This window comes from Macaca thibetana, chromosome 12 (genome assembly GCF_024542745.1).
Source record: "Macaca thibetana thibetana isolate TM-01 chromosome 12, ASM2454274v1, whole genome shotgun sequence".
NCBI lineage: Eukaryota > Metazoa > Chordata > Mammalia > Primates > Cercopithecidae > Macaca > Macaca thibetana.
Window position 1 is genome coordinate 29,366,496 of NC_065589.1, and position 18,340 is coordinate 29,384,835.

Sequence of the window (18,340 nt, forward strand, 5' to 3'; positions counted from 1 at the left end):
TTCATAAAGGAAGTCCTTAGAGACCTATAAAGAGACTTAGACTCCCACACAATAATAATGGGAGATTTAACATCCTACTGTCAATATTAGACAGATCAATGAGACAGAAGGTTAACAGGGATATCCAGGACTTGAACTTAGCTCTTCACGAAGCAGACTTAATAGACATCTACAGAACTCTCTACCCCAAATCAACAGAATATACATTCTGCCCAGCACCACATCGAACTTATTCTAAAATTGAGCATATAATTGGAAGTAAAGCACTCCTCAGGAAATGTAAAAGAACAGAAATCACAACAAACTCTCTCTCAGACCACAGACCACAGTGCAAACAAAATAGAACTCAGGATTAAGAAATTCACTGAAAACCAAACAACTACATGGAAACTGAATAACCTGCTTCTGAATGACTACTGGGTACATAACGAAATTAAGGCAGAAATGAAGACGTTCTTTGAAATCAATGAGAACAAAGACACAACATACCAGAATCTCGGGGACACATTTAAAGCTGTGTGTAGAGGGAAATTTATAGCACTAAATGCCCACAAGAGAAAGCAGGAAAGATTGAAAATTGACACCCAAACATCACAATTTAAAGAACTAGAGAAGAAAGAGCAAACAAATTCAAAAGGTAGCAGAAGGCAAGAAATAACTAAGATCATAGCAGAACTGAAGGAGATAGAGACACACACAAAAAAAAACCTTCAAAAAATCAAAGAATCCAGGAGCTGGTTTTTTGAAAGATTAGCAAAATTGATAGACTGCTAGCAAGACTAATAAAGAAAAAAAGAGAGAAGAATCACATAGATGCAATAAAAAAATGATAAAGGGGATATCACCACTGATCCCACAGAAATACCAACTATCATTAGAGAATACTATAAACACATCTACACAAATAAACTAGAAAATTCAGAATAAATAGATAAATTCCTGGGCAAATACTCTCTCCCAAGACTAAACCAGGAGGAGGTTGAATCTCTGAATAGACCAATCACAGGCCTGAAATTTAGGCAATAATTAATAGCCTAACAACCAAAAAAAGTCCAGGACCAGACGGATTCACAGCCGAATTCTACCAGAGGTAAAAGAGGAGATGCTACCATTCATTCTGAAACTATTCCAATCAATAGAAAAAGAGGGAATCCTCCCTAATTCATTGCATGAGGCCAGGATCATCCTGATACCAAAGCCTGGCAGAGACACAACAAAAAAAGAGAATTTTATACCAATATCCCTGATGAACATTGATGTGAAAATCCTCAATAAAATACTGGCAAACCAAATCCAGCAGCACATCAAAAAGCTTATCCACCACGAAGACGTCAGCTTCATCCCTGGGATGCAAGGCATATGCAAATCAATAAACGTAATCCATCATATAAACAGAACCAACAACAAAAACCATATGATTATCTCAACAGATGCCAAAAAGGCCTTTGGCAAAATTCAACAGCCCTTCTTGCTAAAATCTCTCAATAAACTAGGTATTGATGGAACATATCTCAAAATAATAAGACCTATTTATGACAAATCCACAGCCAATATCATACTGAATGGGCAAAAAACTGGAAGCATTACCTTTGAAAACCAGCGCAAGACAACGATGCCCTCTCTCACCACTCCTATTCAACATAGTGTTGGAAGTTTTGGCCAGAGCAATCAGGCAAGAGAAAGAAATAAAGGGTATTTGATTACAAAAAGAGGAAGTCAAATTGTCCCTGTTTGCAGATGACATGATTGTATATTTAGAAAACCCCATCATCTCAGCCCAAAATCTCCTTAAGCTGATAAGCAACTTCAGCAAAGTCTCAAGATACAAAATCAATGTGCAAAAATCACAAGCATTCCTGTACACCAATAACAGACAGAGGGCCAAATCATGAGTGAACTCCCATTCACAATTGGTACAAAGAGAATAAAACACCTAGGAATCCAGCTTACAAAAGATGTGAAGGACCTCTTCAAGGAGAACTACAAACCACTGCTCAGTGAAATAAAAGATGAAATAAAAGACACAAACAAATGGAAGAACATTCCATGCTCATGTATAGGAAGAATCAACATCTTGAAAATGGCCATACTGTCCAAGGTAATTTATAGATTCAATGCCATTCCCATTAAGCTACCAACGAGTTTCTTCACAAAATTAGAAAAAACTACTTTAAAGTTTGTATGGAACCAAAAAAGAGCCTGCATAGCCAAGACAATCCTAAGCAAAAAGAACAAAGCTGGAGGCATCAGGCTCCCTGACTTCAAACTATACTACAAGGCTACAGTAACCAAAACAGCAAGGTACCGGTAACAAAACAGATATATAGACCAATGGAACAGAACAGAGGCCTCAGAAATAATACCACACATCTACAATAATCTGATCTTTAACAAACCTGACAAAAGCAAGAAATAGGGAAAGGATTCCCTATTTGATAAATGGTACTGGGAAAACTGGCTAGCCATATGTAGAAAGCTGAAACTGGATCCCTTCCTTACACCTTACACAAAAATTAATTCAAGATGGATTAAAGACATAAATATAAGGCCTAAAACCATAAAACCCAAGAAGAAAACCTAGGCAATACCATTTAGGACATAGGCACGGGCAAAGACTTCGTGACTGAAACACCAAAAGCAATGGCAACAAAAGCCAAAATAGACAAATGGGATTTAATTAAACTAAAGAGCTTCTGCACAGCAAAAGAAACTACCATCAGAGTGAACAGGCAACCTACAGAATGGGAGAAAATTTTTGCAATCTACCCATCTGACAAAGGGCTAATATCCAGAATCTACAAATAACTTCAACAAATTTACAAGAAAAAAACAAACTACCTCATCAAAAGGTGGGTAAAATATATGAACAGACACTTCTCAAAAGAAGGCATAAAGCAGCCAACAGAAACATGAAAAAATGCTCATCATCACTGGTGATCAGAGAAATGGAAATCAAAACTACAATGAGATACCATCTCATGTCAATTAGAATGGCGATCATTAAAAAGTCAGGAAACAACAGATGCTGGAGAGGATGTGGAGAAATAGGAACACGTTTACACTGTTGGAAGTGTAAATTAATTCAACCATTGTGGAAGACAGTGTGGTGATTCCTCAAGGATCTAGAACCAGAAATATCATTTGACGCAGTGATTCCATTACGGGGTATATACCCAAAGGATTATAAATGATGCTACGATGAAGACACATGCACACGTATGTTTATTGCAGCACTATTTACAACAGCGAAGACTTGGAACCAACCCAAACGTCCATCAATGATAGACTGGATTAAGAAAGTGTGGCACATATACATCATGGAATACTATGCTGCCATAAAAAAGGATGAGTTCATGTCCTTTGACATGAACATGGATGAAGGTGGAAACCATCATGCTCAGCAAACTATCACAGGGACAGAAAACCAAACACCGCATGTTCTCACTCATAGATGGGAATTGAAAAATGAGAACACATGGACACAGGGCAGGGAGCATCACACACCGGGGCCTGTCATGGGATGTGGGGCTGGGAGAGGGATAGCATTAAAAGAAATACCTAGTGTAAATGACGAGTTGATGGGTGTAGCAAACCAATGTGGCACATGTATACCTATGTAACAAACCTGTACATTGTGTACATGTACCCTAGAACTTAAAGTTAAAAAAAAAATTTCCCATTAATAAAGATTTTCCAAATTGGGATATTTTTAGGGTGAAAGTTAAATTTATTAAAAATTACCCTGTGCAAATGGGTGTAAATCAGGATTGCTGGAACAAACAAGGACATAGAACATCCTGTAACATAAAAGAAGATAGGGAGATATTTCATCCAATAGAACAAAGAAGTGAAAAGAGTTCTGTGCCTGAGTGACGGACGAGATGCCTGAGGGATGAGGTAACAATAGGTCAGACATGAGTCGTGGTTTATCTACCAAGTGAAAAATGTAAGTGGGGCCAGCTGGAAATGAAGGGCAAATAAAGCCAGATAGTCTAGAGATACTCCAAGAATTTAAGTACACTTGCTCTTAGCTTTTCAGGCAATAGCCTAGGAAAATTGACAACCCCTTAAAGACTCCTTCATATTTTACATTGTGCTAGAAATACATACTACTCTCCAGGTGATGTTGAAAATGGACTGAGAAAGGTATATCTGTGTAGATGGACCCTAACTGGTTTCCAAATTGCTCATGGCTTGTATTTGCAATATAGAGAAATCAGAAGCCTCAACCACCTCAGTGGGACACACGGAAATGTTAATATTTGATGTACTAGAGCAGAAAAAAAACTAGGGTTAGGATAATGAGGTCACAGATATAAAGGAGTTCACAGATATTGTGGCAGAGGCCATGGATTTAGCAAGGTGTGTTGGGTTCACATACAAAAGAACTACCCTGGAACTATCCAGGAGCTATCCAGAACTATCCAGCTATCATGTACCTGGACACCACCAACCTAATCAAACAAGTCACAGTACTCTGGAGAGTGAATATAGCCTGTAGACTTTAAACTATATGGATAGATAAGTAACTTTTTTACTAGGAACCATCTAGGGAAGAATAAAAAGGGCATGCCATTTGAAGGAAGAAAATGAGCACTAATAACTATGTTTTAGCTAAACATTCAGTTAATATAATATTCAAACACCCTGTGTTAAACCCAAAGACACTGGTTTAACTCATAAAGACTGGAATAGTCTTTAATATGCAGGTTATCTTTTATTTTGTCTTCAGCAGGAGTAGGAGTTCAAAGACAAAACCAGTTGCAAATAATAAAGATATATTTCTTTGCAAATCTGAACAGTAGTGTGCAAAATTCAACTTTAACTCATAGATCAAATGATTTTAACTTTTTAAACATGTTTTAATCTTATACACATATCAATCATAAGGCAAATAATTTATCCCTATTTAATAAGTGAGTAAAAAGACATATTTAAATAACCCGAATCCTCACTTGGCTGTTTTATAACACAACTGGAATTCATACCAGCCATTCCCAGTCCTTAGCTCTTTCCACTAAACCATCAAGGAGCAACTTGAAACACAAATATTGTACATGGTATATAGGAGATAAGCATGAGACCAGGAGGACTAAAGAGAGTAAGATGGGTAGCAAAAATTCAAGCATGGCCCGTCTGGAATAGGAAATAGTAAGAGATCTGAATCTAGCTCCTAATACCTCAGGATATAGAATAAAGCCTTTTGTTAGGAGACTGGGGAAGACAGATTAGATGAAAAGAAGCAAGGGTATGAAATTCTGAAGGTTTGATTATAATGCCATAAAATTTAAAACATTGTTAAACTCATTTGTATTAGTTCATTCTCACACCACTATGAGGAAATACTCGAGACTGGATATTTTATAAAGAATAGATGTTTAATTGGCTCAAGTTCCACATGGCTGGGGAGTCCTCAGGAAATTTACAATCATGGTAGAAGACACCTCTTCACAAGGCAGCAGGAAAGAGAATGAGTGCAAGCAAAAGAAATGCCAGACGCTTATACAACCATCAGATCTCGTGAGACTCACTCATTATCATGAGAACAGCATGGGAGAAACCACCTCCATGATTCAGTTACCTCCACCTGGTCCCGCCCTTGACACGTGGGGATTATTACAATTCAAGGTGAGCTTTGGATGGGGACACAGCCAAATCATATGATCATTGTATTCAATATTACTTAAAATTCAAACATTCAAACCACAAAATTAAATTCAAGCACAAGGGGCATCAAGACAATGATGTTTTGCATTTTCGTTGCTAAGAATTTCACTCAAAAGACAAAATAAACTTGATTAAAGCATGTCTTAACAATAAAATTATTCAAAAGAGTATTATCATCATGTAAGCTTTTGTAGCTTCTGAATGTTTGGCCAAAAATGAAAATCTCCAGAAAACAATAATAGAATGTTAAGCATAGTTGCAGTTTTACATATTCCAAAAAAATTGTTAAATGGTTTTAAAGTGGCATATAAACATTTTGTTTCTTTTTCTTAAATTTTTATGCCAAAGGTATCTCACCCACTACCCTAGGTCTAGGCCTATACAAAAACCCTAAAAGGATGTCACCCATCAGCAAAAATTACAAAAGACTTGAGTCAGTACCTAGGAGGGAGTTTTTATTTATTAAAATATCTCATGTAAGTTTCACAGCAATCTTAAAAGGTAATGTCTTTGGTCTTTGCAGCTACATTTTATATATGAGAAATCTGAGCTCCAATTTGTTTAAATAACTCTCCTAAGGTTAACGTTTATAGCTGTCAAAGCTGGCATTTAAACCCAAGTTTGACCACAATGGCTAAGTTTTTTCTTCAAACTACAATTTAATAATCTGCTATAAATTTATGTCTCAATTAAATGACATTTAATTTAATTTTTTTTGAGACACTGTCTCACTCTGTTGCCTAGGCTGGAGTGCAGTGGTATGGAGCCATCTCTGTTCACTGCAACCTCTGCCTCCCAGGTTCAAACTATTCTCATGCCTCAGTCTCCCAAGTAGCTGGGATTACAGGCCTGTGCCACCACACCCGGTTATTTTTTTCTTCTTTGGTATTTTTAGTAGAGACAGGGTTTCACCATATTGGCCAGGCTGGTCTTAAACTCCTGGCCTCAAGTGATCCACCTACCTTGGTCTCCCAAAGTGCTGGGATTACAGGCATGAGCCACCAGGCTGGCCTAATTTTATAATAATCTTTATATGTAGTTAAATGGATAAATACTTTTTCTGAATGTTTCCAAATGGATCTCTCTTACATGAAAGTTGGTTGAAAATGTTTTAAAATTAATCTCAGAAACAAAACCAGTATTTCTACTTGTATTATTTTAAAAAAATGATTAAAAGATCATTTTAAGTTAGCTTTGACTGTATCTTTACCTGCCCAACTACTTTGTCTCTTTCCAAGGAGGTCAGCATTTTCTCCTTCAGTAAAGTGTGGTGTTTCTCATGTAACACCCTTATAGTTGGTTCATAAGACGCATAATGTAACTTCAACCTATAAAAAATAAAAAGTCAATAGTATCTTAAGGGGTTATTGAGTTAAATCAGTAATTTCCATCTAACATCGAAACCTTTTTTTCTTTTTCTTTTTTGCTGTGAAATAAAACTAAATAACCTCATAAAGGTTAACACACTACAGCCAAGAAGCACAAAAAGCACACAAATTCACTGCAACTTGAGGGTGGAGGGTGCACTGAGGGAGCAAATCACGTCTTAATTAGTTCTCTATTTCCTACTAGTACCTTTTGCTGTATCCAAGTATGTACTCAGAATATTGCTGCTACCCATGAAATTTTTTAAAATGCAATTCCTTTTGTTAATTTGGAAATGACTGCCAGAAAGACAAGGGCCACAAATAATAGATGATTAAACATGGAGTGTCATTCACATCAAAATAAACTAAAGGATGGTCTTCAAAACAAGTTTGGCTAATCTTCTATTTTAAAAATTAAGTATAAAAACATTTTGATACCTAAACAGAAGGAATAGTTCAGCCTAGTATATAATGTAAATACCTTTAAAAATCTGTTTTATTTGAAAATGACCTCAAAATCTTTTTATTGAAGTGTAATTTACATGGATAAAACATACAGCTCTTAAGCGTTACTGTTCAGAGTTTTGAGAAATGCACACCCAAGTAGTACACATTATCAAAATATGAAACATGTCTAACACCCCAGAAAATTCTAGAACTTCATGTATTTGGTAACATATAACATGTTCTCTTTTTTAACTAGTTTATTTCACTCAGCATAATGTTTCTTTAGATTATTCTTATTACTTTACATCGCAATACTTCACTCCTCTTTACTGTGAGTAGTATCCCCTTATATGTAAATGTGGTTATCCAATATTTTGCTGAAGAAAACCTGAGTGGATTTTAGTTTGGGCTATCATGAATAAGGCCTCTTTAAACATTCTTATATAAGTCATGTAAGATTTTTTGATCATATATCTTCATTTATTTTAGATAAATACCCAGAAGTTTGATTGCTGGATTGTAATTTATACTACCAGCAACCCTATATGACAGTCCTGGTTGCTCTACATTCTTGCCAACCTCTGGCGACATCAGTCTAATGAGAGTTTATCCATCTTATTATCAAATTTGTCAGCTTTATTATATTTTCCATTAACCAACATCTAACTTTGTTGATTTTTTGTTTGTCCATTTGCTATTTTATTGATTTCAGCTCTTATTTTTCATTTCTTCATGTTTCTTGGTTGTAGTTTGCTCTTTTTAAGCTTCTAAGATGACATCATTGGTTTTAAAACTTTATTTTCTAAAATAAGCATTTAAAGCCATGAATTTCAATTTAAGCTGCATTGGCTGCATTTCAATATGCTGCATTTTTAATCATTCAGTTCAAACTATTCTCTAATTTCTTTATTTGCCTCATGGATTATTTAAGGCATACTACTTAATTTCCAAATATTTGAGAAACCCCCTGAGGTTTTTAAATATTGATTTCTAATTTAATTTGATTTTCGTCAGAAAACATTCTTTGCATGACATCAGTCCTTTGAAATGTATGGAGACTTGTTTTACGGTTCAGTATATGATCTATTTTAGTGACAATTCCATGTGAACTGGAAAGAGCCAAGTAGAAGTCAAGAAATGTTAACTATGCTTAGTTGATTGACAGCACTCTTCTACACAACCTCTGGAATCTCTGTTTTGCTCAGAGCTTCCCAGGCACTGTTTCCTGCCAGGCTTTGTGTTCTCTCATCCTATACTTCCACAAGTTAGTTATGAGGCCAAAGATTAAAAAAGACTATTGCAGATATTTCTTACATTTCACATACCTCCGTGTACACCATGCTGCAAGTTCCAGCTACCTTTATAGCCCTGAACTCTGATCTCTGCCTCTTCAGCTCCGAAAATCACCATGCTCTGCTTAGGCTATATCTGGTCCCCTCTGTTGGAATGGGAGTCTGTAAGGGCCAGGAAATAAGTAGGGTCCTGGCTCACAGCATATTTGGTCCATGTACCCAGCCAGTGATCAATTCCAGTGTTCCTGAGTAAATAATTGGAATTGATATGCTTGGCAATTGGAATAAGCTAGCAGAATGGGGAAGGTTATCCCCAGCCCCTTCTTGGGTGTCAAATACATCTATGTATATTTCTTCCTACACTTTCTAATACTGAGTGTTAAAATCCTAAGTATAACTAAGGAAATATCTATTTTTCCTTTCAATTTTATCAGAGTTTGCTTCATGTATTTTGAAGCTCTTATATTAGAGTAATGCATATTTAATATTATGTCTTCCAGGTGAACTGACTCTTTATTACATGAAATGTATGAAATGTCTCTGTCTTCTTCTCTGGTTCTCAGGATGCCCCTGAGAATGTTTTTCTGTAGCCCTATGGGCTTACAGAGGTGGGCCCCATTTCCTACAAAGAAGTAGTACTTCAGCTGTGCTGCAAGATGCTGAAAAGCCCTCTTCCCCACAAAGAAAGAGATGTCCCCACCCCGGCCCCACCGCTGGAATTATCCCTACCTCCTCTCCTCAGTGTGATTACGGAGGAAAGAGACTATACATCTAAACTGCTGCAAAAAATACTCAGCATTTACTGGCAGGAACCAGAAAAGTACCCCCAGAGGCTGGATTTTGAGGTACTTGATTAAAGGGGGGTGGAATGTAAGACTGGATAAACAATAATTCCTTGACCTCCACACAATGGATTTAACATTATAGTAAGAACTCCAGCGAATAAGGTAGATTCACTTCTAGGGTGGTCCTTAGAAACTTGGAAAAAGATAGCCAACACTGTGAAGTAGAAATGCTGGAGCTACCTTAGCAGACAGTAGAGGAAGCACTCCATAACACCATAGCAATTATATACTGTTATAAATAGCCTCAATTTTTCTGCACATTACCCCTGGCTATTTAATTGAGTGGCTATTTACTGGGGAAAGATATTTTTAAGAATTTGTCGTTCAAATTCAGAAACTTAAAGCAAAAGCATGACCCCCCTGTTAGAATGGGAGTCTATAAGGGACAGGAAATAAGTAGGGTCCTGGCTAAAGTCTGCTCACAGCATATTTGGTTCATGTAAGCACCCAGTGATCCGTTCCAGTCTTCCTGAGTAACTAATTTGAATTTGTATACTTAATAATTGGAATAAGCTAGCAGAATGGGGAAGGTTATGCCCAGCCTCTTCTTGGATTTCAAATACACCTATGATGGACTATTTGATATTGTTCCAGAAGTTCTGTTTATGTTTTTTCAGTCTTTTTTCTTTGAGTCTCTGCTCATTTCTTTTCAGCTTTTTTCTCTTTGAGCACCAGTTGGATCATTTTCCATCTTCCTGTCTTCATGTTCATTGATCTTTCCATTGGCAATGTCCAATCTTCCAAGACCTACTAGTAAATTTTTCATTCGCACATTATGTTTTTTTCAGTTCTCAAATTTCAGTTTAGTTCTGTTTATCACTCCTATAGGCACCATTTTCTTTAAAACTCTAAGCATTTCATAATAACTGTTTTAAAGTCCCTGTCTGCTAATTCTGTAATTCTCTTTTCTCTGTGTCTGCTTCTGCTTTTTCCTGATTATAGGACATATCTTCCTGCTTCTAGATATATCTATAGATAGATCAATCCATATAAACTTTATTTATTTATTGTATGTTGGACATACACTTGTCTGAATTTTGTTTTCTTCCTTTAAAGAGTTATTTTCTGACAGACAGTTAATTTCCCAGTGAATCAGTTGAGTTTTTCAAAGCTTATACCTTTAAGCTTTTTGGAGAAAAAGTCTAAAGCAGCATTTTCTCTAGGACCAACTAGGTCTGCTTCTATGGCATGGCTTGTGGAGGATATTAAGTAAATGTTCAGAGTATTCAGTGATGTTCCTTCCCTTATGGCTGATCAGTACTCCTACATCTCCCAGCACTCTGCAACCTCTGGAATCTCTATTTTGCTCATAGCTTCCCAGGTGCTGTTTCCTGCCAGGTTTCGTATTCTCTCATCTTATACTTCCACAAGTTAGTTACGTGGCCAAAGACTGAAGAGAACCATTATAGATATTTCTTAAGCTACATTTCATGTACCTCCTTCCTTCTGTGTACACCATGCTGCAAGTTTCAGCTACCTCTGCAGCCCTGAACTCTGATCTCTGCCTCCTCAGCTCCGAAAACCACCATGCTCTGCTTGGGTTATATCTGGTCAAACTGTGGGCTGAAAAGTACCTTCAGGAAGATATGTGGGGTGAACATCCTGCTCATTTTGTGTTTGTCTTCTCTTAGGCATCAAGGTCCTGCTTTGCCAATTTTCCACCAACTTAAAAAAAAAAAACTGCCTCATGTATTTTGTCCAGTCTTATAGTTCCTTACATTTGGGGAGCTAGTTTAGTACTAGTTGGAGAGCTAATTCTATACTATTTACAATGGCATAGTGCAAAGCAGAAATTCCCTAAAAGTCCTCCAAAAGAATAATATTTTATTTCATTAATAATTGAAACAGAGCTTTTCATTTTCTATAATATTTCATAATGTTCTATAACATTTTCAATTTCTATAATATTTATAAAAGTCATTAATTTGGATATCACATTATACCTCATTGATGATAGCAATAGAAATTAAGTATTAAAGTGCAGTTGCATTTTATATACATTTAATGTGTATTAATACGACATTCAGAAAGAGTAATAAAAATAAAAATTTAGGTAGTACATACAGTTCTATCCTCCGTTCTGATTAGCTTCGTGTGTGTATGTATGTGTGTATATATATACACACATACATATATATACTTTGGTGTATACTATAATCTCCATAAACATTACATATGTCTAAATACGTAAAACACACAGATATAGAATTGTATACACACAACCATGTACACTGTAATCTGTGGATGGTTGAAGAATTTTAAAGAAAATATTGATGGCAAAATTTCCCTTTTTTTACTAACTTTGGAATTTAACTCATTCATGAGATATGGCTTGACTATCTTCTGTTAAAAGAATTAACAACACATAGAATTTCACTAGAATGTAACAAAGAAAAAACATCGCTACAAAAAAATTAAAACATAAAAAAATTTAGCTGGGTATGGTGGCATGCACCTGTAGACTCAGCTACTCAGAAGGCTGAGGTGGAAGGATTGCTTGAACCCAGGAGTTGGAGGCTACAGGATGCCTTAATCTCACCACTGCATTCTACCATGGGTGACAGAATGAGACTCTGACTCTAAAAAGCAAAACAAAACAACAAACAAACAAAAAAGAAATACTATAAAATTTATTATCAAACTAGTTGAAAAATTTACAGAAAAAGTAAGGTAAACATTTAATGTTTTACAATGAAAGGAAATATGGATACACTATTAATGTATTTGGATAAAATATGACATAAGAGATCTCAGACCCCAACTTTGCCTGGCATCAAAAACACTCTATCCTATAGCTGATTTATTATGCAATAGCACAGCTATCAGGCAAAGTATTCACTGTGTTTGACTGGTTAACTTGATGCCCAGCTTTTTTGTGACTTGATGGCATCACTGAAGTTTTGTTTTAGGTCTTTATAAAATGCGCTTTAGTGATTCATCCAGATTGCTAAATGGAGATGTTTTTCTTAATGATTAAATGAAGAAATAAAGGCTATCTGAGTATAGACCAAGTGTAGCTATATTACAAAGTAATGTGTGCTTCTTTACAAGGGTGCCTGAAATAATGAAATATGAAAAAACATATAATCTAAAGTGATTAATTTTATATGAAAAGTATTCTCTTTAAACGTATTAGGAATTTGAAGAAGTATGGTATATTTTTAAATATAAATGGTTAGGGGCTATTGTATTGGACAGTACAGATATAGAGTATATCATCAAGAAAAGTTCTGTTGGATAGCACTGCCTTAGAGCAAGCAAATAGAATTTTATTTAAGGATTGTAAGTTTCTTTACTTGTCTTTGTAGGGGAGGAAGGTAAAGAAGGAGAGAAAGTAAATCTCAATAATGTCTTCAAAATAATTTATAAAAGACTTTTAAATTCATAGTCATTTAGAGATATGTCCCCTATCCCTGCAATACCACAGCTGCACTTCACTCTCTTTGCATACAATTTGATGAACATACCATGTTTTTTCATGTCTTGGCACATTTGCAGAGGATGTACTATCTGCCAACAGCACTGTGCTGACCCCACTTCCTCACTGTCTACTCTTACTTGTACTTGAGAATTTAATTCCTGTGGAAATAAATCCTTGAGTCATCTCACACTCCAATCTTATTGGGATGATGGCCCTCTTGGGTGGCATAGCAACAATGCAGTGTATTTCAGTATATTTCTGCTTAACTCCTCCCACTTCACACACACAAATAGTTTCTGAGACCCTTGACAGCAAGGGCCGCAACTTACTCATCTTATGCTCAATAAATGTGGAACTAATAACTTTGTCTAAAACTTTCTGTGATAATCAAATTACTTAACATGTATTAAATAACTCTTTAATAAATAGTCCAACAAATATAAGCTTACCCTTTGAGGTCATTGATTAATTTGTTTTTTTCCTGGACTATTCGCTTGTGATGCATTCGATGAAAATCACGCTCTTTCTGAATTTTCAGCAGATCTTCTCTAGCTTTGCTGCAAAAAAAATAGTAACTTTATAAATCACTGCTAATTCCTTTTTCAAAAATTATTTAGTCTTGAGTTCAAATCTAGTATTGGGCCATTCAGAAGATAATAGGAAAACAAATATTTTGCTATAATTCTCATTGAAGGTTCCCATCAAACATAATTTGTATAAGGTCATATTAGGTTTGGGGGTGAAGGATGAAAGGGCAAAACCTGTAGTTCCAAAAATATGATTCATCTACATTTCATCTAAGTAAGTGAAAATTAAAGGTATGCTGCCAGAACATGTCCATAGTATAAACCATTTACTTCCAAAGATAATTTGTTTGGCTTGGAAAATTGAAATATATGAAACACGGTAATTCAAAATTATTAAAAATAAAGACTTTATGGAATTTAACTCTGAACTTCCTAGAATGTAAAGTTAAAGAGAATATACTAGATTATTCAGTTCTGATATTTGGGAAAAGAAAGCATATAAATTCTAAAACACCAAGATTTTATGGTATATATTAAATAAATATATGTCATCAGTGGATCTGATTATTACATAATTCATAGCTTGATGAGAATGGTCTTCAATATCAGTGCTGTAATACAGAAAAATTTTTCAACTTGATATATCTTCTGCAAACCTCTGGCATAAGGCAAGCGAAAGCATTCTTTCTAAGTCCAGGTTCTATGTGAAAATTTAATAAGAAGGTTTCACTTACCTCCATAATATATTAGTTTCAATATAATAATGTGAAATATAATTTATAATGAAAAAGTAGTTCTCAACCTCAGATAACTGACAAAGTACTACAGCATTGAGACTGTCACATTTCTATTCTGAAAAATGGACTGCTACCTCACATTAGGCTTGAAACAGAAGAAATCTACTTTTCTGGGTCACAACTATTTCAAAATTGTGATTCACATAAAATAAATGCACATGAACAGATTTCTGCTTTAAGTGGTGTCAGAACAGCCAGTCACTGAGGAGCAGTGTATGGGATGCTACCAAAGATGTTTATGAGATAAAGTAAGGCTCTCAATGAAGCATAAGTCAAGATCAGTGACTTCTTGATGCAAGATCAAATTACATGAGGCATATGGTGCAAGGTCTCGGATCCATTCTTCCAAGTTTCTTTCTTCTTCTTTTCTTTTTTTTAAATTTTAAGTTCTGGGGCACAGATGCAAGTTCTGAAGGTTTGTTACATAGGTAAACGTGTGCCTTGGTGGTTTACTGCACCTATCAACCCATCACCTAGGTATTAAGCCCAGCATACATTTGCTATTTTTCCTAATACTCCACCGCCCCCAACCACACCTCCCACCCCCCAACAGGCCCCAGTGTGTGTGGTTCCCTTTCCTGTGTCCATGTGTTTTGATTGTTCAGCTCCCACTTATAAGTGAGAACACGCAGTGTTTGGTTTTCTGTTACCGTTAGTTTGCTGAGGATAATGGCTTCCAACTCCATCCATGTCCCTACAAAGGACATGATCCCATTCCTTTTTATGACTGTATAGTATTTCATGGTGTATAAGTACCACATTTTCTTTATCCGGTCTATCATTGATGGGCATCTGGGTTGATTGCATGTCTTTGTGATTGTAAATAGTGCTGCAATGAACATACACATGCATGTGTCTTTGTAACAGAATGATTTATATTCCTTTGGGTATATACCCAGTAATGGGATTGAGTCTATGTATGTCTTTGCATGTGAGATGGGTCTCTTGAATACAGCACACCAATGAATCTTGACTCTATCCAGCCTGCCACTCTGCATCTTTTAATTGGGGCATTTAGCCTATTTACATTTAAGGTTAATATTGTTATGCATCAATTTGATCCTGTCATCATATTACTAGCTGGTTATATTTTGCAGACTTGTTTATGTAGTTGCCTCATATTGTCACTGGTCTGTGTACTTCAGTGTGTTTTTGTAGTGGCTGGTAATGGTTTTTCCTTTCCATATTTAGTGCTTCCTTCAGGAGTGCTTGCAAGGCAGGCCTGGTGGTGATGAATTCCCTCAGCATTTGCTTGTCTGAAAATCATTTTATTTCTCCTTCATTTATGAAGCTAAGTTTGACCAGATACTAAATTCTAGGTTGGAAATTATTTTAAGAAAGTCAAATATTGGCCCCCACTCTCTTCTGGCTTGTATGGTGTCTGAAGAGATCTGCTGTCTGATGGGCTTCCCTTTATAGGTGACCTGGCCTTTCTCTCTGGCTGCCCTTAACATTTTTTCCTTCATTTTGGCCCTGGAGAATCTGATGATTATGTGTCTTTTGCTTGATCTTCTCATGAAGTATCTTACTGGGGTTATCTGGGTTTCCTGAATTTGAACATTGGCCTGTCTTGCTAGGTTGAGGAGGTTCTGGATGATATCCTGAAGTGTGTTTTCCAACTTGGTTCCATTCTCTCTGTCTCTTTCGGGTACTCCTATCAGTCATAGGTTTGATTTTTTAACATAATCGCACAGTTCTCAGAGGTTTTGTTCATTCCTTTTCATTCTTTTTTTCCTCTACTCTTGTCTGCCTTATTTCAGCAAGATAGTCTTTAAGCTCTGATACCCTTTCTTCTGCTTGGTCTCTTTGGCTATTGATGCTTGTTATTGCATTGTGAAGTTCTTGTGTTGTGTTTTTCAGCTCAATCAGGTCATTTATATTCCTCTCTATACTAGTTACTTTGGTAAACAGCTCCTGTAATGTTTTTTATCATGGTTCTTAGCTTCTTTGCAATGAGTTAGAACATAATTCTTTAGCTCAGTGAAGTTCATTATTGCCCGTCTTCTGAAGCCTACTTCTGTCAATTCATCCATCTCAGCCTCAGCCCAGTTCTGTGCCTTGCTGGAGACATATTGCCATCATTTGGAGGGAAGAGGCACTCTGGCTTTTTCAGTTTTCAGCATTTTTGTGTTGATTCTTTCTCATCGTCATGAGTTTATCTACCTTTGATCTTGAGGTTGCTGACCTTTGTATGGGTTATTTGTGGGGTCCTTTTCATTGATGGTGTTGTTTTCTGTTTTTCTTTTAGCAGTCAGGCCCCTCTTCTGTAGGGCTGTTGCAGTTTGCTGGGGGTCCACTCGAGACCCTATTTGCCTGGGCCCCTCCCACCCCTGGAGGTATCACCAGCAGAGGCTACAGACCAGCACAGATGGCAGCCAGCTCCTACCTCTGGGAGCTGTATCGCAGAGGGGCACCAACCTGATGCCAGCTGGAATTCTCCTGTATGAGGTATCTGGGGACTCCTGTTGGGAGGTCTCATCTAGTCAGGAGGAGTGGGATCAGGGACCTGCTTAAACGAGCAGTCTGGCTGCCCCTTGGTGGAGGAGGTGTGCTGCACCCTCATCTGGGCTCCCCTGACTCTCGAGCCAGCAGATAGAAAAGACAAAGACCACGGATCCATTATATCACAGCTGCCCCTTCTCCTAGTGACTCCTCTCAGGGATATCAAAGTTCTGTTCATGAACTCCTGTCTAGGGATGCTGAAATTCCCACAGAGAGGCCTGTCTCAGTGATAAGAAATGGATCAGGGTTCCACTTAAGGAAGCAGTCTAGCCATGAACTGACACAGCTGCTGTGCTGTGCTGTGGGGAATTGCTCCTAGTCCTGACCACCCAGTCTCACTGGCACCTACAGCAGGGGACAATGGCCAACTGGAGCCGCAGTGATGGTGGCCGCCCCTCCTGCCCTGGGAATTAAGTCTTCTTAGGCAGTCTCTGGCCTGCTGTGTTGGCTGGCAGGGATTCCAAGCCAGTGTGTTTTAGCTTGTGGGGTTCTGTGGAAGCGAGGCCACTTGGCTCCCTGGCTTCAGCCCCCTTCCCACAGGAGTGGACAGATATACTGCCTCATGGGAGTTCCCAGAGCTGGAGTATGCAAATACTCTGTGTCTTGGTGCCTGCTCAAATGGCCAGCCACCCAAGCAGCTGCCATGTCTTTACAGTTCTGTGCTTGGGACGCAAGGCCCTGGTAGCGTGGGCTTGCAAGGGGAACTCCTGATCTGTGGGTTGCAAGGATCCATGAGAAAAGCATGGTTTTCAGGGATGGGTAGCACAATCCTGCACCACCTCCTTTGGCCCAGGGAGAAAGCTTCCTTTGCCCATGCAGCTCTTAGGTGGGCCCTTGATGCTTTTCCTTGCTTTCCCTGGGTTGCACCAACCACCTAGTCAGTCCCAGTGAGAGAAGCTTGGTACCTCAATTGAAGATGCAGAATTCACTTGCTCTTTTCATCCTTCTTGGTGGGAGCCGCAGAATGGAGCTGTTTCTATTTGGTCAACTTGGCTGCTCCCGCCCTCTACGTTTCTTTCTCCCCACCTCCCAGTACACCCTATTTTTTAAAAATGACCTCTACTGTTATTTATTTTACTGCCAATTTTGTAGTTTTCATTACGTGTAAATAAACAACGTTCAGGTGACTCACAATACTCATGGTGAACTTTCTCCACCTAAACCTCAACCTCATTTTCATGCCAACAATCTTATATGTGCAAGCAATGATTGACTCGAACATTCAGTCTTGAAAAATCATCTGAGGAATATACTAATGATTAGATAAACAATGTATTCTTTCCTGATTTTAACCCATGTGTGTATATCAAGAATATAATTTGACAAATAATATAAATTGACAACATAAGTTGAGAAATAATATAGATAATGATATTGAATGAAGTGCTTGTTATCTAATTTTTCTAATTTGCTTGTCATTGCATTGCTTCTGGTCAAGATGTCTCTATTGTAAAAACAAAAATTAATGGTTATTT

The 18,340-nt window shown here is 37.2% G+C and overlaps 1 protein-coding gene across 1 annotated transcript in view; it reads right to left on the reverse strand.

Annotated features, from left to right (window-relative positions):
* Positions 1-18,340, reverse strand: part of SPAG16 (sperm associated antigen 16) — a 1,176,832-nt gene that overhangs the window by 1,104,820 nt on the left and 53,672 nt on the right. The window contains exons 6-7 of the mRNA XM_050751372.1: positions 13,489-13,596; positions 6,878-6,995 (exon numbers count right to left, since the gene is read on the reverse strand). Coding sequence (XP_050607329.1) covers positions 6,878-6,995; positions 13,489-13,596 — 226 coding nt within the window. The remainder of the gene's footprint in view (positions 1-6,877; positions 6,996-13,488; positions 13,597-18,340) is intronic.